This window comes from Loxodonta africana, chromosome 25, assembly GCF_030014295.1.
Source record: "Loxodonta africana isolate mLoxAfr1 chromosome 25, mLoxAfr1.hap2, whole genome shotgun sequence".
In the NCBI taxonomy this organism is placed as follows: domain Eukaryota; kingdom Metazoa; phylum Chordata; class Mammalia; order Proboscidea; family Elephantidae; genus Loxodonta; species Loxodonta africana.
In genome coordinates this window covers 43,711,726-43,733,709 of record NC_087366.1, presented here as the reverse complement: position 1 = coordinate 43,733,709, position 21,984 = coordinate 43,711,726, and the positions used below count along the sequence as shown (strand labels likewise).

General features: G+C 41.5%; 1 protein-coding gene across 1 annotated transcript in view; it reads left to right on the top strand.

Annotated features, from left to right (window-relative positions):
• PLD5 (phospholipase D family member 5) overlaps positions 1 to 16,225 on the top strand; it is a 419,603-nt gene extending 403,378 nt beyond the window's left edge. Inside the window, exons 8-10 of the mRNA XM_003411011.4 lie at positions 3,765 to 3,933; positions 10,006 to 10,120; positions 15,549 to 16,225. Of these exons, the coding sequence (XP_003411059.2) occupies positions 3,765 to 3,933; positions 10,006 to 10,120; positions 15,549 to 15,796 (532 nt within the window). The 3' untranslated portion in view covers positions 15,797 to 16,225. The remainder of the gene's footprint in view (positions 1 to 3,764; positions 3,934 to 10,005; positions 10,121 to 15,548) is intronic.
• The last annotated feature ends 5,759 nt before the right edge of the window (positions 16,226 to 21,984 follow it).

Sequence of the window (21,984 nt, the reverse complement as noted above, 5' to 3'; positions counted from 1 at the left end):
AGTTCTAATCTGTCCTATAGGGTCGCTATTAGTCGGAATCGACTCAACGGCCACTATGAGTTGGAATCAACTCGACGGTGATGGGTTTTTGGTTTTTTTTGGCTAGGGAGTCCCTGGGTGCTACAAACGGTTAATGAACTTCAGCTGCTAAGTGAAAGGTTGGAGGTTTGAGTCCACTCAGAGGCACCTCAGAAAAAAGGCCTGGCAATCTACTCCCAAAAAATCAGCCATTGAAAACTCTATGGAGCACAGTACTACTCTGAGACACATGGAGTTGCCATGAGTCAGAATCGACTCCATGGCAACTGGTTGGTTAGTAGGTTGGTAGATAGGCAATACTAGGAAGGATGGAATAAGGGAGCATATTCCAGGAATATTGTTGAGGTATATGGTGACTGGTAAAAGGGAGAACAAATACAGGAACGATTCCCAGGTTTTTACTTCAGGTCATTAGATGATGATGAAGGCTAAACAAATACTGAAGGCTACATGATGATCCAGGGAGATATCCAGAATGAATTCTAAAGGGGGTTAGCCAAGGGACATGAATTTGGAGTACTTAAAAATATAGAGAGCCCTGGTGGCGTAGTGATTAAGAGCTCAGCTGCTAACCAAAATGTAGGCAGTTTAAACCCACCAGCAGCCCCTTGGAGACCCTATGAAGCAGTTCTACTCTGTCCTGTAGGGTCACTATGAGTTGCACTTGATGGCAACGGGTTTTATTAAGAATATAGATGACAGTTGAAGCCCAGTATGTAGATGAAGCCACTCATGGAGATGGCATGTAGAGTGAAAGAACAGCAAGATGATGATAGAATCTTACAGAAGCATTGATATTTAGGGAAGAGAGCTTACGACAGATAAAGGAGCAGTCCATCAGATCAGGGGCAGAACAGTAAACTACAGAGTCCTAGAAACCAATGGAATTGATTTTTAAGAAAAACCTTAAACCAAAAATATCCCCTGAGCTGAAGTCTTCTCAAGACCAAACAATATCTAGCTTACCTAGTGAAGAATGTCTGCCTTGAGGATTGAGCTGTTTTAAAATCTATCTATATGAATCAAATTGTGAACAGCAACTTGAAATATTAGATAGGAAATTTAGGGGGCAGCAAATTTACCCTGTTAATGGGAGAGAAACAACTCAGAAAAGAAGGATGAGAATGGCTACAAAACTTGAAGAATGTAATCAATGTCACTGAACTGTAGACGCAGAAATTGTTGAATTGCTGTGAGTTCTCCTGTTTATATTTCCAACAATAACAACAAGAATTTTTTTTTAATTATTTAAAAAAAGAAGAAGAAAAGAACCATCAACACATGTAGCCAAATCTAACAATAAAATAAGAACTGAATGACGTCCATTAGATTTGTCAGTTGGGGTATCACTAATCGGTTTGACTAAAAGATTTGCAGCAGAACCACGGTCCGGAGGCTGGGGTCAGTGGACTGAGTGGTGAATGAGAAGCGATGAACTCAAGTCAGAGGTTATAGACTCCACTACCAAGAAGTTTATTTGGAAAGAGGAGAGAAATAGAGAAATTGCAGCCACAAGGCAATGCAGAGTCAAAACAGGGTTCTCTGAATGGGAGAGACTTAAATTTTTTTTTCCAGCAAAGGGAAAGCTCAGAGGGAAAAGTTGAAGGTATTTTTAAGAAGAAATGGCTACCCAATGGAGTTCCAGAGGCAACAGGACACTATGAGGTCAAGAGGACAGCCTGGGGAAATTTCAGGGCAGCTTTGGGCATGACCTTGAGAAGGATGCCTTATCCTCTGAGGTGGAAGGAAAGGGGATGCAGCTGTGTGGACATACACGGTAGAGAGCTGAGGAAGACCATGATTAATAGCCTTCATCTCATGAATGAAGGAAGAAACGAAGTGCTCTGGAGTAGGGTAAAATTTGAAATAATTACAGAAAGGTACAGGAGCTGGAACTGGCCAAAACACAAGATATTGCCAATGGAGTTGAGGGCCCAGAATGCATTTGTGTTTGCCTAAGACTAGTTCGGCTGCTAACCAAAAAGTTGGCAGTTCAAATCCACCAGCCTCTCCTTGGAAACCTATGGGGCAGTTCTGTTCTGTCGTATAAGGTCGCCGTGAGTCAAAATCAACTCAAAAGGCAATGGGTTTGGTTTTTGGCTTTGAAAGTCTGCACAAGGGGTCCTGGTGGTGCAGTGGTTAAGCATGTGCCTGCTGTCTGAAAGGTCGGTGGTTTAAACCCTCCAGCTGTTCCTCAGGAGAAAGATGTGGCAGTCTGCTTCCATAAAGATTTACAGCCTTGGAAACTCTGTAGGGTGGTTCTACTGTATCCTATAGGGTCACTATGAATCGGAATTGACTCCACTACAATGGGTTTGATTTGGTTGTGGTTTAAGTCTGTACAGTGCTGAGATTATTCTTTCCAGTAGTCCTCAGCTTTTTAGGTAGAGAAATTAATCAGGCACCAGGAATTACAGCACTGAAACAGGATTTACGTTTGCCAAGAGCTAGAGGAAGATGGAGATGGATCAGAGCTGGGATCCGGCCAAGCCAGAGATGATGAATCAGGTGAAAATGTAGGGATGCTGGATCTGGGGCCTTCGTGGGTCAAAGAGTAGGTTTAGCCTGAGCAAGAGTATGAGAGACCCTAAAGGTAGGAGGCCAAGGTCAGATAGAAAGAGGAGACCTTTGGAGGTGTAGTGACTATGCGACTGACAAAAAAAAAAAAAACCCAAACCCGTTGCCATTGAGTTGATTCCAACTCATAGCGAGCCTACAGGCCAAGGTTGTTAATGATATACCATTAGTCAAAGCAGTGGATTTCCCCAAATGAGGGCTAGGTTTGAGTGGAGATAAATGCTGGGTGCCAAAGGCCAAAATCTTTCAGGGATGTCTGAAGGTAAAAAAGGAGTTCTGCAAATGACAGTGTTGAAGGGGAGGGATTTAAAGGTTGGGACTAAGATAGGAAAGTTGTTTTTGGTTTTGTTTTTTGGTATTTTTTTTTTATTGTGGTAAAAAAATATATATATATATAAGATTTTTGTTTTTTTAACATGAGAATTAAGGGACAATTCTGGAATGACATTGTGTGGGCATGGGAGAAAGCTGACCCTACATCCTAAACCAGCTGGGTGGGTTGTGGTAGAAAACACATGGAAGGACATGAGGAGAAGCCATGGCCTTAGGGAAGAACCAGGATTTAGTTAAGGCAAAAGGCTAAAGGAGGATTCATGAAAGAAACTGAGCTTACGGGGAAAAGATTTCACCTGGTGGAGAATGCCAGTTGCCCAGCAGAAAGGATAGGAGGCGGGGGAGTAGTGGGAGGCTTGGCCAGGAGAGAGGAGGCTATGGACGGTCTGGAGCTAAGAGCATATGAGAGCTCAGGTAATCAGAGCAGAGGCTTGTTTTGAGGCAGTTACAGAAGAAGAGAGATTGGAGTGGCATTTGGGTCAGAGCTGGTGAACAGGAATTCTGTTGGAAAGTTAATTCTTAATGCACGTAGAAACTGAGGCCCAGGTTGGAGGTGTAGTGAGGGTGGCACACGGTGGCAGTCAGTCTGCATGCACCCTAGCACCAGGCATCGGTGCTGGTGGTGGGAGCCCTCGCTTTAGGCAGGGCGGGTCTGCCTCTCCGGGAGCCATTTTTTCAACATATCCTACAAGGCTGTTTACATCTTACAGAACAAAGTAATGACCTGATTAATATACATTTTCTCTGCAGGATAGTACGTTTCTTTCCCAAACTAATTTTCTTTATTTTTGTCTATGTGTATATTATTTCTGCAGGACTTATTGGCCAGATTTGGATGGGAAAATAAGAGAAGCGTTAGTTTTGCGAAGCGTTAAAGTTCGACTCCTTATAAGCTTCTGGAAGGAAACTGATCCCCTTACATTTAACTTTATTTCATCTCTTAAAGCTATTTGCACTGAAATAGCCAACTGCAGTTTGAAAGTTGTAAGTATTATATTTACTGTGCTATTGAATAAAATGTCTATTTCCTTGTACGTCTGTGAAAGCAGTATATACGTACATGTGAACTTCCAATAACAATCTTTGGCAGTGAAAAATATTTTAAAATATAGTTTCATATTATCATTTTATGCACTCATTCATTTTCTCACATTTCATTTGAAGTTTTGGTGTTTGTTAAGATCCTCACTTAGTTGTGAATTTACATTCATAGAATTTGAAGGCAAGTCGTAGTTGAGAATTATTTGGGTATATGTATGCCTCCTGGTGGCGTAGTGATTATGCCTCCTGGTGGCGTAGTGGTCAAGTGCTATGGCTGCTAACCAAACTGTCGGCCGTTTGAATTCACCAGGTGCTCCCTGGAAACTTTATGGGGCAGTTCTACCCTGTCCTATAGGGTCGCTATGAGTTGGAATCAACCCAATGGCAATGGGTTTGGGTTTTTTGTTGTTGTTGTTGTTATGTAATACTATGTAAACGAACAACATGCTAGAAACCAAACCAGTTGCCGTCAAGTCAGCTCAGACTGATGGCAACTCCCTGTGTGTCAGGGTAGAACTGTGCTCCACAGGGTTTTCAATAGCTGTGATCTTTTGGAAATAGATCACGAGGACTTTCTTCTGAGGTGCCTCTGAGCAGACTTGAACCACCCACCTTTCCATAACCCGTTGCTGTTGAGTCAATTCTGGCTCATAGTGACCCTATAGGTCAGAGTAGAACTGCCCCATAGGGCTTCCAAAGAGCAGCTGGTGGATTCGAACTGCCGACCCTTTGGTTAGCAGCTGCGCTCTTAACCACTGTGCCACCAGGGCTTTCCACTGCAGAACGCGTAATCCTTTGTGCCACCCGGTAGACAACATGAGATGCTTAATTTTTCAGGGACAGGATTTCGCCTTATAATTCTATGTAGGAATTTGGGACTTCAATAAATCCCATTGAAAATGAGATTTCTAGCATGTTCTTAATAATCTCCTATGGTACAGCACAAATCAGAGTCTGCTTAAAGAAAAAACAAAACGTTTTATTGAGGGAGAAAACAATATGTGAATTAGGAAACATAGGGTCAAAAAGCTGTCAACACAGCCTCTAGTTTGCTGGAGCTGAGGAGAGATATTTATAGTCAAAAAGCAGGAACTTCTCAGCAAGATTCTGACTGGTTGACCCTCCCTGGACTTGCCTGGCCTTGCTTGGACTTGCCTAGGCATAGCCACATTCTGGCAGAGATTGTTTTCTCAGACCCTCTGTGGGCTTGCTCAGACTTGTCTGAACATAGCCTGGACTTACCTGGACTTGTCTAAGCACAGCCATATTGTTCAACAAACTGTAACTAAGATGCATGCAAAAGCTGGACAATGAATAAGGAAGACAGAAGAATTCATGCCTTTGAATTGTGGTATTGGCGAAGAATATTGAATATACCATGGACTGCCAAAAGAACAAACAAATCTGCCTTGGAAGAAGCACAACCAGAATGCTCCTTAGAAGCAAGGATGGCGAGACTACATCTTATGTACTTTGGACATGTTGTCAGGAGAGATCAGCCTGTTACCAATTGCCAATCTAACACAAAGCGTCCTTGTCTTTTCCCGAGTAAGAATACACGCGAAAGACAAACTTTATCTTCAGCAAGCTTTCGCTTGAGTCAAGCAAAAGGAGTCAGGGGAATCTAAGCCTCTTCAAAAGACTGACTTGAAAAGGGAAGCAAGGCTAGGGCTTATATGGGTTCAGTGGAGACAATAGAGTAATGAATATTTAGTGGGCTTCTTTCAAGGTGTGGGTACTTCTCAGAATGGCGGTGTATGTTAATTAGGTTGTGAGAGCATCTGGAATCTAAGATGGAACCCGCTGATATTCAGGATGGAGTCCTCTAGGGAGCCCTTGGCATCACTTATTATTGGATATAGCGCGCACACACTTGCTCTTCGGCACTACATCGCCATCTTTGGAGGGCTAAGGAAGGTCAAACAGCAGTCACACTCTGCTCCTTTGTGCATATGAAGCCTGCAAAGGAAGAGGGGACTAGAAAGACACTAAGAAAGAGATAGTAATTCATGGGCTGCCCCAATCCTATCTTATGTTGACAGGGTGGGTTTCTGTTTACCCAACTTCTAGATGGTAATCTTTTTGAAAGCTCTTTTGTTCCACCAGCACAGTTAACCCTACCTGTCTCAATCCCCCTGAGAGATTTAATACTCTTTATTCTTAAAGGGAACGTGGGTGAAGGTCTCTTCTGTAACTTCTTCATGATGGCAAATGGGTACTGTCCTGCCTAAGAGAGTAGAAATCTCTCCCTATCTGGTCTAAAGTTTTGTAAGGACTGGCGGTCTCACTTTCAGGGATGGGCTGAAAATCCTGCATCATCTTGGAATTATTGTAACCTAGAGGACACAAACTTTATCGGAAGCTTGAGGAGACGAGGCCCAAAAGTCAGAAGTAGAAGTATAGCAACTAGGGGGCCCAAAAGGGTAGAAACCAAGTAACAGATGGGAGTGCTCCCCACACTGTCCACTAAATATCTTGGCCTTCTCCTCTTTTGTTTCTCAAGTCCCTGGAGAAGCACATCATGCTTGGTAAAGTACAGGGTCAATGAAAAAGGGGAAGACCCTCAAGGAGATGGCTTGACACGGTGGCTGCAACAGTGGGCTCAAGCATTATAATGATTGTGGGCGTGGTACAGGACCCCGCAGTGTTTTGATCTGTTCTACAGAGGGTCACTGTGAGTCAGAAGTGACTCAACAGCACCTAACAACAAGGTTGAGAAGGGAGAGTGTTGACATGTCATGGGGTGGTTAACCAGTGTCATAAAACAATATGTATACTAACTGTTTAATGAGAAACTAGTTTGTTCTGTAAACCTTCATCTAAAGTACAATTAAAAATAATAATAATTTCTAAAAGGGGGCTGTGGGGGCCCTGCACACAGCTTATCTTCAGGAGCCTCCACAGCAAGAAGGCCTAGGGGCTACGCAGCGAATCTCTGTCCTCACAGGGGTGGGCAGGGCCTGCCCTGGTGTGGGTTGTATCCTCCAGGTGCTTCATGAAAAAAGGCTGTGCAACTCACAAGGCTCTCCTGGTTAGCTGGGTTCTTATTTTTTTCATAAATTAAGAAATCACTTTGAAAATGCCTTTGTCTGCAGTCACCTACACCTGGTATCTAAAAACATGTCAGTGAATAACATGTGATTTCAGCTGTCATTTCCATTCCCCAAATAAAGCTGTTTCCCTCCTTTGGGGCCACATTTGACTTTCTAGGGCAAATGGATTCTCACCAAAGCCGCAAACTATCGTTCTGTTCCTGACTTTTTTATTGCTAGGTGCTGTAGTGTCAGTTGCCGCTCACAGCGATCCTATGTACGGAAACACAACCCAGTGTACAACAGAATGAAACACTGCCCAGTCCTGTGCCACCCTCACAGCTGTTTAAGCTGTTTAAGCCCATTGTTGTAGCCGCTGTGTCAGTCTATCTCGTTGAGGGACTTCCTCTTTTTCACTGACCCTCTACCGAGCATGCTGTCCTTCACCAGGGTCTGGTCCCCCCTGATAACATGTCCAAAGAATGTAAGACAAAATCTCGCCATCCTTCCTTCTAAGGAGCATTCTGGCTGTACTTCCACCAAGACAGATTTGCTTGTTCTTCTGGCAGTCTATCGTATATTCGATATCCTTCACCAACACCACGATTCAAAAGCATCAATTCTTCTTCAGTCTTCCTTACTCATTGTCGAGCTTTCAAATGTATATGAGGCGATTGACAATACCATGGCTTGGGTCAGGCTCACTGTCATGGATTGAACTGTGTCCCCCCAAAATATCTGTCAGCTTGGCTAGGTCATGATTCCCAGTATTGTATGATTGTTTACCATTTTGTCATCTGATGTAATTTCCCTGTGTGTTGTAAATCCTGTCACTGTGATGTATTGCAATGGACTAGTGGCACTTATATTGATGAGATCTATAAGATTAGATAGTGTCTTAAGCCAATTTCTTTTGAGATATAGAAGGGAGAAGTGAGCAGAGAGACATGGAGACCTCATACCACCAGGAAAGCAGTGCCAGGAGCAGAGCTCATCCTTTTGACCTGGGGTTCCTATGTAGGAAAGCTCCTGGTCAGGGGAAGATTGATGGGAAGAACCTTCCTCCAAAGCCAACAGAGAGAGAGAAAGCCTTGCCCTGGAGCTGATGCACTGAATTTGGACTTGTAGCCTACTGGACTGTGAGAGAATAAATTACTCTTTGTTAAAGACATCCACTTGTGGTATTTCTACTATAGTAGCACTAGATGATCAAGGCACTTGTCTTAGTCCTTTAATTACGATTTTCTTTTTTAAATTCATCCTTCTTCCACAATAATATCTTCCTCACAAGGAAATAGTCAAATGACTGGACATGGTTTGTAATAAATAGAATACCCAAGTGAGGTGGCTAAAAGCTGTTACTGAGTCATGGTGCTCTTAGTACTCACATGTCCTCATGAATATATAATTATGATTTAAGAACATCCCCTGGCTATTAAGCCAATTTCAGTAGTCCACACAGGCTACATGTGTACCTTCCAAACTGACACAGATTTTGCAGGAGATGTAAACCTATAACAATGGCAACATGCCCGTGGGAGAATGTTCCTCTGTGTAGCAGAATAGACAGTTCTGGATGGTAGATTGTGGCCTGTGCACTGACCTCAAGGGTTCCTCAAAAAATCAAAATAGAATTTTCAGGACCAGAAGGGCCTCAGTGATCACCTAGTTTATCACCCTACCCCACTCCTGGGGGGAAGGGGAAGGTCGATTTCATTATTTCCAAAACCAGATTTGAACAGTTTTAAAACTGTGAATGATTTCTGCATTTCTAGGTATCATCACGTTTTTCTCTCTGCCTCTTATTTCTTTCAAACACATGGTTCCACAGCTATAAGACATTCCAGATAGATTCCATGAAGTTCTAAAAATATTGAACATTTTCCGATGTTTTCCTGAGCCCCTTGCCTCTGACTGGCTCCTGGGATCTCAGTCACACTTCCGGCCTCACCTGAAACAGTTGCCATCGAATCAGCTTCAACTCAAGGCAGCCCCATCTGTGTCAGAGTAGAATTAGTAGAACTGTACCCCACTGAGTTTTCAATGGCTGATTTTCTGGAAGTAGACGGCCAGGCCTTTTGGTAGACTTGAACCTCCAACCTTTCAGTTAGCAGCCAAGCACTGTTTGCACCACCCAGGGACTCCCAGCCTTATCTACCAAAAAACCAAACCTCACCATTGAGTCGATTCCAACTCATAGTGACCCTATAGGGCAGAGTAGAACTGCCCTGTAGAGTTTCCAAGGAGCGCCTGGCGGATTGGAACTGCCGAGCTTTTGGTTATCAGCCATAGCACTTAACCACTACGCAAATTAAGTAGACTAGCTACTCTAGCTCTCGTTTCCTTTCCCTTATCTCTCCAACCCTGGCCCTGGGTGAAATGGAATGCTGCTCTTTGAACCACATTAAAGTTGAAATTCAGCATTCTTGGCTTTAAGTTGTGATTTGTTTTAGTTGCCTATTAGAAGAGCTTATAGACCTAGGTGTTTAGAAGGAAAGTATTTGTTCCCTTGGCAAAATCTCCGTTGACCTTTGCAAATCCCCAGTTTAATCAGCTAGTCATTGAGATGGGCCTGCTGCTTCTTATAATGTATGCAACATGTAAGAATATTCATTCAGTTCATTGGCAAGCTCCACAGAAAGCACCCTGAGGCAGACTTCAAATGCCAGTACACCCTAATGAATAAGACAATTAGAATTAAACAACCTTCTGGTCCTCGCCCTGTTGAAAGAATGAATTTTGTGTTCATTTTGTAGCTTCAAAGTGTTAATTATAGACCTAGTTGAGCATGCTAATTTTCCCTCTTGTTGCCTATATAGCTTTGAGAGAGAAAATAGCTTCATCTATATGGAGTCACAAGATGGTTTTATAACAACTCAATATGAGGTCTGTTGTTGATATTTGGATAATGCCCTCTTTTGTGCTTTTGAACAAGATCGAAAACATTCTCCATTCACCCGCTTTATTTTCCATTGTCTTACAGAAATTTTTTGATCTGGAAAGAGAGAATGCTTGTGCTACAAAAGAACAAAGGAACAACACCTTTCCTAAATTAAATCGCAACAAGTACATGGTGACTGATGGAGCAGCTTATATTGGTAAGTGTCGGGCTTTACGTAAGGCTTCTTAGAGATCATCCAGTTGAGTGGGGATCATCCTGTGCTCTTCAATATCCCATGGTAAGACAGCCATGCCTGGGAGCCACTGCTGGTGAGTTGGGGAGACCCCAAGGTCAGGAAACAGGGGTGTGAGGGCAGAGAGCTCTTCCACCAAACATTTCCTCTATTGCCTGATTTATATGCTGGGATTTCATATAAGATGTATTTGGATAAATGTTTTGCAGAAAGTTTCTGGTCCATTGGCCTCATTTGACAGGTGAGGAGTTGAATGACTCATTCAAGGTGAGTCCTGGCACCAGAACCAGCACGGCTCTTGTTGCCCTATTCCATGGGCCAGGCTGTCCGGAGTATGGAAGGTTTCCAGTGGAGTGGTTCAGTGACAGCTCTACCATGGCCTGGGCAATAATCCCACCTCTGCCATTTTCCAAATGTCTAACTTTGGGTGATATACTTAGGCTGTCTAAGCCTTACTTCCCTCATCTGTAAAATGGGGCTAATAGTACTTTCTACTTTAGTGGGTGAAATTTAAATAGGATATTATATACAAAGTACCTTGTACAATTAAAACACCTAGCACAGAGATTGTTGTTGTTAGTTGCCATCTGTCCAGTTGGCCCAACTCATGGTGACCCTATGCACAACAAAACAAAATGCTGCTGGTCCTGTGCCATCCTTATGATCGGTTGGGGGTTGGACTGTTGTGATCCATGAGGTTTTCATTGCCCGAGCTTCAGACGTCAATCAGCAGGCCCTTCTTCCTACTCTGTCCCAGTCTGGGATCTCTGCTGAAACCTGTTCAGCATCATAGAAACATGTAAGCCTCCATTGACAGAAGGGTGGTGACTGCACTCAAGGTGCGTTGACTGGGAATCAAATCCAGGTCTTCCACGTGGAAGGCAAGAATTCTACATTGGCTCACCAGTGCCTAACAGCACAGAGATAATACCCAATTAATGTTAGCTATTTTATTTTATTATTTTATTAAGGAAATAAAGCTCCAGATGCAAAAATGAGACATACTGATTTACCAATCTATAAAACCTACTCTAATTTCCCATGATATATGGGTCCATGGTAACTCCTTAACTAGTATGGTCACATTATTATTATCCATAAAAAGAAGGTGCATAAATCAGAAAATGGCAGGATTATTATTACACTGTACGGATTAAGGGGCCACCTCAAAACAGAAAAGAAAAACACAGGAGTGTGGAATGTCGGACTGTGGAATCAGTATCAATTTTTTCCCCAAAATTCAGTAAGGAAAAAAGTATATCCTCTTACGTTTTTAGGGTGCACTTAACTTTGTAGAGCACTTTATCTTATTTGGTTCTCTTAACAACATTGCCAATAGGGAGGGCAGCTTTTATCATCTGCAGTTTAGAAATGGGGAAACATGGGCCCTAAGACATAAGCGACTGAGACGTGCAAACATAAGGGATAAAGGAGCTAGGTCTAGAACCCAGACGCCCAGACCCCTCACCCTTCCAGCTCTTCGGTATGTACTGCCATCGGACACGTGGAGGGCTATTAACTTCTGTCTCGGTGTGAAGATGTTCTGTCTCTTTCCATTTTTAATAGTTATGGCATCACGTTAGTAGAATAGAGTATTAGAATATTTTTATTCATTTCAGTTGTTCTAGAAGATGAGAATATTATTTTATTCCTGTTTTCCCTCTCAGTGACCCAAGATGTGGTTATTTGGATTCTCTCATGTTCATCAACAGGTGGAAAATAGAGAAGAATCTGCTTCTTTTTAAGCATATTACAAACAACAACAACAAGTATCAAAGTTATCTAACCCAAACAGGAAACTTGGCTCAAATATTGGGAAACCCAGGGATAGAGCAGGTTTCAGACACAGTAGGACTGAGGGGCTTAAATCTCAGTAGTTTACATGTGGATTTAAAGTAAGGTGTTGTGTATACATTCAGCAAAGGCTTGTACACATATCTAAATGCTCTTTGGGGAATTAAATAATTTTTGGAGTCAGACAAGCCTAGATTTAAATTCCAGCACTGACACTTAGAAAATGGAAGATGGCTCGAAGTCACAAAATCTCCCGGAGCCTCTGTTTCCTTATCTGTAAAGTGGGTATAATAGCACCCACCATTGGTAGTGGTATGGGGATTAAATGTGATACCGTATGAGAAGCTCCTAACACCTTTTCTGATCTATCTAGATTCTTAGAAAAAAAATGATTCCTTGCTCTCTTTCCCTTCCTCTTCCCTATATAGCGTTTTTTTAAATGAGTTTATTTTACACATAACATTTTAGTGAAACATTAATTGCCCAGAGTGAAGCATAGTACCACTATAAAATTATTTGAAGAGCATCAAGAGAGGAAAGTCATTAATAATGTAAATAATTACCAACATGTTGTAGAAATCTCTTGAGTCTTCACTCAGACACTTGCTGAGAACGCTGTATTAAGAAAACCGTGTGCTAGACCTTGCATTTCACAAGACTTACAGGGGAATCCACAAACCAGGACCATCTCTCTAATTTTGAATTCTCCATAGTATATTGAGTCAGGCCTGGCAAACTTGTCTGCATGATTGTCGGAATTCTTTACAGTCTGACAAGGGGTGTTAAGTTAATGATGGCCCTCAAAGGCCCATTTCACACCTTCCAAGCGAGCTCATCCGCTACCCTCATTTTTCTGTTCTTGAGGGTGATGCTAGAGTTCTCCGGGCATCTGGAGCCTCCAAAGGCATTTTGGAAGCCAAAGTGGCAGTCTCAAAGAAGCTGGGTGAAAAAACTGCATCCAAATTACAAAAACACTGAAGCATATATATGTGATTTTGATGTTTAGCCAAACTGTTAGAAAATGAGAGGTAGGAAAAAATAGTCGCACTGGTGTAGGAATTCCTCTGTGGACCTATGAAATCAGAGAAGAGCCATCATTCACTGTCAGTAGTTCTAAGTTGCTGTTGAGTCAGGTCCGACTCATAGCAACCTTACGTACAACAGAATAAACAAAATGTGGCCCGGTCCTGCACCATCTTCATGATCATTGGTATGTTTGAGTCCATCATAGTGGCTATTGTGTTAATTTATCTCATCGAGGGTTTTCTTGTCTTGGTTGGTTTTCTACCAAACAGAATGTTCTTTTCGAGCGATTGGTCTTTCCTGATGACATGTCTATATAGGATAACATTCTGTTGTGATCCATAAGGTGTTCACTGACTAATTTTCGGAAGCAGATTATCAGACCTCTCTTCCTAGTCTGTCTTAGTCTAAGAGCTCCACTGAAGGTGACCCTGCTGGTATTTGAAACACCATTGGCATAGCTTCCAGCATTATGCAACATGCAAGCCACCACAGTATGACAAAATGACAGACGGGTGGTGGATAATTACTGAGAAGAACCTAATTAAAGTTTTTGAGGACCAGTAAAGACACAGGATCCTGGCTCCATCCATTGTATTGAAGGGAAAAAGCTGAGTTCAAAGAATACTGCTTCAAAATCTTGCCACTTCTCTCCCTCATCTTTTTCCCCTCCTGCGCTGCCCCCAAAAGCATGTTTCTATGTAAGTTTCCTTCAGAGAATGTGGTCCCTGAATGAATGGGCCAGAGATTTCATTGTGGTTGCAGTGCTCCTGCCCTGGGGGTGATAAGTATAGTCCAGGGTGGAAGCCACAATCAGTAACACAAAGGAGCCTTCATGCTCAGAGGTGATAGGGGACAGAAGCATAAAGTAGGGCTGTGGAGTCCAACCTGGCTTTGAACTTCAGCTCTGTACTTTTTATCATTACCTTGAACGAATTACTTAACCTTTCCAGGTCTTAATTTCCTCATTAGTAAAATGGAGTTAGTATGACTACCTCATAGGATTATAGTGAATATTGCATGAGATAATATAATGCAATAAAGTATTTACTGCCCTTGGTAGGGCGCCTGGCATTTAGCTACAGGGATGGAATTTTAGTGCCTTGTCCAAAAGTCCCTGGAAGGCATTCAAGACCTCGGGAGTCTTTTGTTTCTGGAATGAGTAGATGATGCTGTCTGCCATCGGGCTCCTGAATAACTCTCACTATGCAATTGCTACCAGTCCCAAGGGTAGTGGCCCAAGTCTGCATTAACCTGGCCCTGAGCATTCCCACAGGCCATAGCCTCTGACCCCTTATATAGTACCTGGTCACAGTAGGCACTCAGAAATATGTGTTAAATAAAGGACAAAGAAGATGAAAGAAATAAACTGTACTACACTCTCCTGAGGGGAATCCTTTGTTCTGCTGGATCCCCTTCCTCTCTTGGGTACCAAAGTCAGGAGATTAGCTGTGGGTATCCCGAGGCTTTGTTGTTGATGGTTACCATCAAGTTGACTTTAACTCATGGCGACCCCATGTACAACAGAATGGAATGTTGCCCAATTCTGCCATCTTCATGATGATTCTTGGTGTGCTTGAGTCCATTGTTGCAGCCACTCTGTATTTTGAGTGCCTTCCAACCTAAGACACTCATCTTCCAGGACTATATCAGACAATATTCTGTTGTGATCCATAGAGTTTTCATTGGTTAATTTTTGGAGTAGATCACAAGGCCTTTCTTCCTAATCTCTCATAGTCTGGAAGCTCTGCTGAAACCTGTTCACCGTGGGTGACCCTGTTGTATTTGAAACACCTGTGTCATAGCTTCCAGCATCACAGCAATATGCAAGCCACCACAGTATGACAAAGTGACAGACGAGTGGTGGGCCTTGGGGGTAGTCTTGCCCTTTTATTGACCTTGAATCTGGGGCTCCGTGTGAGTGAGGTAGCCATGATGAGACTGTCCTGGAGCAGACGCCAGCAGTCGTACCTGGGAATCTGCTCACACAGCCACTGCCCAGACTCCTAAGCCAAGGAGCCTGATCTCCTGACTGAAAAATGATCTATAACCTGAGCAAGCAAGTTTTGTATATTCAGTCAGAGCTGATGCTGCTTCTCCCACTTCAGCCTTCTCTTTGATATAGAAGCTTTTGACCACTATAATTAGAATCCCTCATTTGTACATATGGATTAGATGTTGTCTCTTTGAGAAGGTAGTAATTGTTCACAGGATTTTTAAGTGTATTCCTATATATTTTAAATGTTGCTGTATTTAGTGTGTCTTGTGAATGTCAATAAGAAATAACATTTACAAAAATGGAACACCAGATTCCTTGTTTTGAACTTCAAGCTGAGCAAAGCTGCAGAAAATGCCAAAATAATATGCAAATATTAATATACCATATGTAAAGCTTCTTGGAATTTTTTTTTTTCCCCCTGAGCTGTCAACACAATTCGGTCTCCCTGCCATTGTTCCTGGGTGTTTATTTTATTTACTTATTTTTAAAATAAAATCTGCTCTGTATTTCATTATATCGGGAATATTCCTCAGTAGCTGTTAACTCCTCACCATGATTTCCTTTGTTTCTTTGCAGGAAATTTTGATTGGGTAGGGAATGATTTTACCCAGAATGCCGGCACAGGCCTTGTTATCAACCAAGCAGACGTGAGCAACGACACAAGTATCATTAAGCAGCTTAAGGATGTGTTTGAAAGGGACTGGTATTCACCCTATGCTAGAACCTTACAGCCAACCAAGCAGCCGAACTGCTCAAGCCTGCTCAAACTCAAACCCCCCTCCAACAAAACTGTCCCATACAGTGCGAACGGGAAGGACCCTTGAGTGCTCGACAAGAATGAACAGACTGACGGGACAACTCGGAATTTCATATTTACGTATAAGGGATTTGAGGAGAGAAAACCAATTTAATATGTCCTTTTCTTCGGAAAAAAGCACACTTACTAAAAACGTCCTCTGAAGTCCATGTAACATCTATCTAACAATATCTTAGAGCCGTGTACACAAAATTTAAGACTTTTATATTGTTACTTCTGACAGAGAATGTCATTTCGGCTTAGAAGGTAGTTTTTACGTTTGCATACAGATTTTAAAACTTTGATTCCTCTTCCTTTCTAGTTTGAGAACTTTTTCTGCTGACCCACCTGGTCAATTCTTAGAAAGCTTAGCATGAGGTAAGCTTTTTAACACCAGACTGAGAACTGCTGACTTAGAGAGGACAGTGGATTTCGCCTTGGAGAGGAGACTGATAAAAGCAAGTATTTATGCTTGTAAAGCGCCTCCAAGACCTATACAGTCATCTAAGCATGAACAGCTTACATCTCGTGCCAGCTTTTAAAACTCTTTAAAAAATACCCTTTTTACCTTCTTGCTCAGTTTATGCGAATACCATAGCTTTCATTCCGTTATCATTTTCACTTGTCACAAAATGTTCTTTTAATCTGGAGTCGCTATATTCATCTCAACATTAGTTCTGAGTATGATCATATCTTTTGAAAATGAATGAAGTCCTCAGAATGGATACAAAATGGAAATGGCTGTCTTTCATTTTCACCTTTCAACTGCTTCCTTTTTCCTACCAAACGTATCTTCACCACAGCCAGCAATATGTCTAGCATTTTCTTTTCTCTCAAACTCAGAAAAAGATTATGTAGCCGACTGCTAATATCCAGCAAGCTATTAAGTCTGCATTACCAGCATCAAGTTTCTCACTTTTTTTTTTAGTTGATATTATAAAGGAAAGATATTTACGCATCAGTGGATTTTAATTTCTTTAGAATCATTATGCTGTTAAGAGGATGCCAGCAAATATTTATAGAGTTATTTAATATACCTTCTGCTATTTAATATACCAAATGCTTTTCAGAGAAATGCAATTTAAATACTGTGCTTAACATATTTTATTAAGAAACAAAAATACTGATTGAATGATTGTTCTGTAATGTTGCGTATTGTTTTCTATCTATACAATATATACTTCTATATTCATGGAGACTGTTGGCATGTGAGAGAGAGACATGGCCTCTTCAGGGCCAGTGCAGATGGTCAGGGTGCCAGGTCCTGACATTGCTCCTGACGCCCTCCGTGGCCCGGAACAGAGTCCTTCCCGCCTTGGCCTCGGTTTCTATTAGTAATGTAGAAGCAGTCATACTCACCTACCTCGCAGGGATGCTGTGATGGTAGGACATGTTTATAACTTGTTTTGAAATCAAAAGAGCCTATATAAATGCTAAGCATTACGATGTATAATCTTTTTCTTGAAACAATCTTTGTGGTGTCCTGATGGAATCAACACTGGGTCCTTCCTGAGAATCGAGAAGGGAAAACACACCCACAGTTTCCAGTTGCAGATGTGGATGAAACCAACACAGCAACACAAAAACTAGGCGGAGATCTGGACCATCATCATGGTGGAGTATTTTGTTGGATCGCTTTGGCATAAATAACATCAATCCATAACAAGACATTGTGCTAGGCATTGTTCTGTAGGACCAGCATACACGTGAGTTTTCAGAGCAAGGAAAAGCAATCTAATTTTTTTTTCCCCTAGAGGCTTGATTTCTAATATGCCTAAAAGAGTGTTGAAGGAAGCCATGAATCTTATCCAGTGGGCTCATGTGGCATAGTACAGCAATTGTTGGTGATCTAGGGATCAGATAACTTCCTACCTTGTTGTTTCGAAACACTGCGTCACTAGCTATCTCACCAACCAGCAAAGAGAGCTAGAACAGAGCAGGATTATTTAGAGCAACACATTTTTTATGAATGGTTGGCAGATTCTCACTAACACTCTTCATCTATAATGGCCAGCTCAGAAGACTATAAATACTTAACACATACCCTATTCTTGCCAGAATAAAGAGTTATCCTGCCAATCCTCCAGTGAAATAAAGGTGGTTTGGGTGATGATTAGAAAAAAGAAAGAAAGCAAAGATCAGGAGTGAAGACAAACAAACATGACAAGTTCAGTCTTTGACAAGAAAGGCAATCTTGGATGAGTATGAGAAGGACATCCGAAGGGAGAAGAGATGGTTGATTCCTTGTTAGTTCTCAAGTTCTCTCCTGGAGTATTTGTGCACAGCCATGGAACTACGGTAGGCTTGGTGTAATTATGCCCCTTCACTACCATTAACTTTTACATGGGATAAAAAAAAAAAAAACTAAATCCACTGCCATCGTGTCAATTCTGACTCATAGCAACCCTGTACGACAGAGTAGAACTGCCCCCACAGAGTTTCCTGGGAGTACCTGGTGGATTCAAACTACTGACTTTTTGATTAGCAGCCGTAGCTCTTAACCACTATGCCTCCAGGATTTCCTTTCATGGGATAGAAGAGAATTTTTTCCTTTATGAAATGGCCATCGTTGCTATTTTCTTCCAAGCCCCAGCAAAATGTTAGCACCAGGAACTGTGTCCCAGAATTTCCTGCCATTCGTTAGCAGCAGCAAAGCTGTACTCAGCCCGGCAGGCCACCTCATCAGGGTGGGCTAGACAGCAGCAACAAAGTCACTGACGCCATGAGGCAACACTGGCCTTCTGTGGGTGCCAGGAAAATGGCCCCTGTGCAGAGAGTGTCATAATGGGCTCATGTCCGGCATTTCATCCTGCAGAATTTTGTTTTTAATCTAGATGCTTTGTCTACCCCTCTAGAGAGGGTCTTCCTCTCTTAGAATTTGTGTCTATGCTAAATAGAGTGCTAACTTCCAAAATTTTCCCCTATAAACATCTCAGGAATTATTTCCTAAGAGCAAAAGAAGCAAAACAAAAACACTGTAATATGCAACTATGTGCATATGTTTATGACAGAAAATTATGAGGAGGAGGGTGGCTACTAGCCCCCTACCCCATAAATGTCCCAGGAATTATTATTACCCAAGGGGAAAACAAAAACACTTCAACTGAGTATACTCTGGATTTCTGTGCCACTAATGTTAATCTAGAAACCCTGGTGGCGTAGTGGTTAAGAGCTACAGCTGGTAACCAAAAGGACGGCAGTTCAAATCCACCAGGCGCTCCTTGGAAATCCTACGGGGTAGTTCTACTCTGTCCTGCAGAGTTGCTGTGAGTCGGAATCAACTCGATGGCAACAAGTTTGGTTTGATTTTTAATGTTAATCTAGTGCCTTATTTATTCTCAAGCAATGATTTTAAGCAGTAATTCACTCTATGAGGCTACTTCTGCTTACTTTGGAGTCCAACATGACCTTACGGTGGATCTTCAGTAGAAAACTTGCGTACGTGCACTAACAATTTTTATGCAGCCTGTTGCTTCCCAAGTCCCATAACCTTTATCACCCCTCAATCCAATCACTGAAACACACTGTTAGATATCAATCCCTCCACTGTATTGTCCCCAGCCACTGCATATGAAATAAATTGGCTCACAGCTTATCAAACTGCCGTGGAGGAAGTGGAACGTTTTGAGGTTTATATTTAGAGTGGTTTGGGTATCTGAAAATGATAGAAACAAGGCACCCTGAAAATGTCCCCACTGTCTTTCAGGACCTGGGAAATAGATGCTTCATGGACTTCAAAGGTCCGGTGGCACATGGAGTGAAACTCAGTGTCTTAAAAAATGTCAAAGGTGACTCTGTAAAAGGAGCAGAGAGCTGTGAAAAAGCTTTGCAGCTGTGTGGCACTGCAAGCTTGTCCCATGAGCACTGTGTCTGTGCTGTGTTTGTCTCACTTCCGATTTAGTTCTTAGTCAGATGGGTCTGATCCCGTTTTTGGTTGATCTTGCCCTTTGAGAAATATGTTTTGTTAACGCGGTTACCTGGTTGTTAAAAGTGCCTCGCTGAACCTGGGACTGAACAAAATAACTCATTTCCCATCAGCCTGTGGCTATTCTCAAGTGACTGATGCATGCTGAGTTTCTTGTTTGTTTTAGAAACTTTCATTGAACTGAATTCCAGGGTGGGGGGGCGGTAATAAAAAGATTCTAAAAATATCTTGCTAAGATCAGTCACAAGGTCCATCTGTCTCAGGAATTTGATCCCAGAATCTGCCTTTTTCTCATATGTATGGTAGCTGGTGTGAGTTTTTCTGTCCAAAATTTATTCCATTATTTCTACTGTTTAAGGAATGTAAAAAGCTGCCTTTACTCTCACTAGAACGGGGATCATCTGTAATGAAAGACGCTCTGCTGATAGCCCCTTCTTGTATTGTGGACAAATGTTTGGTTCTTTCTTTTGTTTTCTCATCTTATTTCCAGTGAGCTTTATTTGAAGGACAAAATTAAAATCACTTCCATTTGGCCTAAGGTAAAAAAAAAAAAAAAAGTAGACTGGATAAATTCGCTCATACCCAGCATTTTCCCCATTTGCTATGAATTAGCATCTTCCCCTCTTTTTATATGTTGGTAACCCAGTAGTGGTTTAACATTTTTATCTTATTCAATTTAAATTGATAGAGGACTTATAATATCCCTGGAGTCAACTCCAGGGCACAGCTAGCATTCCCATCTGAGAGAATTCCCATGTATAGCTGAATTATGAAGAAAAAACTTTTTATGGTGACTGGATAGGTAGTCTTTAGAAGCTTCGTAAGACTGTATAAACTGAATTCTCTTATTTTTGATTCATTTAGCAGTCTTGCATTTAGAGAGTTATACAGGGTCACTGATCGCTTATACTTCTTTAGGCAATTTGATGAAAAGAAATGTGAGATTTAATAGGCTATTATTATACATTTTCTTCTGCTATGTTAAATTACTAAACTTCTAATTCTGTCATAAAGGAGATCTTGAATTTCTAATGCCTCTTTATGTAAATAGGATAAAGTTGTACCTGGACCTATCTATATTATTAATTCTAAGATCCCCAAATAAATTGATGTGGTAAAGGGCTGAATTTGGGAAATTATTAAAATTCTCAAACCTTTCCTATAACCAAATGCTCAATTTTTTCAGAAGTAAATATTATATGGCATTGTCATACTGTGAGATGAGATGTTTCTTTTTCTCCTTAGCTTGATATCAGAAACAAACCAGCCTCTCATCAGTAACCAAGCTGTACTATGAAGGGGTGAATAAGGGAAATGGAGCTGGCCCATATGGGCTATGGTCCCACTGTTTTGTGTATTACCCAAAGGAGGCATTTTTGTAACACTATCTCTACCTTTATGGGGAAAAAAAAGTTGTCTCTAACATATATTTGTTTTGAGTAAATAAATGGTCTTTTTTTTTTTTTTTTTTTTCCAGTAAAGAAACAGTTGTAGAGACCACGCTCTACACTCTGGCCAAGTGACAGAAAACTCATTCATGGAACTAAAAGTTTGGCTGCCTCCCATGTTGTTTTTGTTAGGTGCTGTCAAGTCAGTTTCAACTCATACCAACCCTGTGTACAACAGAACAAAACACTGCCTGATTCTGTGCCATCCTCACAATTGTTGCTATGCTTGAGCGCATTGTTGCAGCCACTGTGTCAATCTACCTCGTTGAAGGTCTTCCTCTCTTTCACTGACCCTCTACTTACCCATTAAATCCTATTATTTACATGCCTAAATCCATAATAAAATACGCCTGGTGTTTGTTCAACAAACCCGTATTGAATCTCAGTTTTAAAGGATACCTTGAAAGCCATCTTCACCAACTCCTCCAAATGCACAAATTCCCTTCCCATTGGGCTACTCAGAGCTGAAGCCCTATTCAAGCAAAAACATATTTGGAGTGCTGGGCACAATGCCTCTCACAAGAGCCCCGCAGAATTTTTTCCTTTTTTTTTTTTTGCTAACGTTATTTAGATTTGAGACAAAATCTTATCTCTGAAAGAATGTCCATGGTATGAGCCTAAGGTGGATGCCCTTTTTATAAAGAGAAGAATATGAAGGGGTACATTTTTTTAAAAAGTTGTCATTTGAGAGTTTAATGAAGATGTAATAGAGCAAACTTTTTGAATCTCTAATAATTTGATTTTATCAACAGTTTCTGAATCCTAAAATTTAATGTTGATTTTGTTAATGGGTGAACAGTTTGATGAGAGACCATGACGTATTAAAGTATAGAAAGGTTAAGA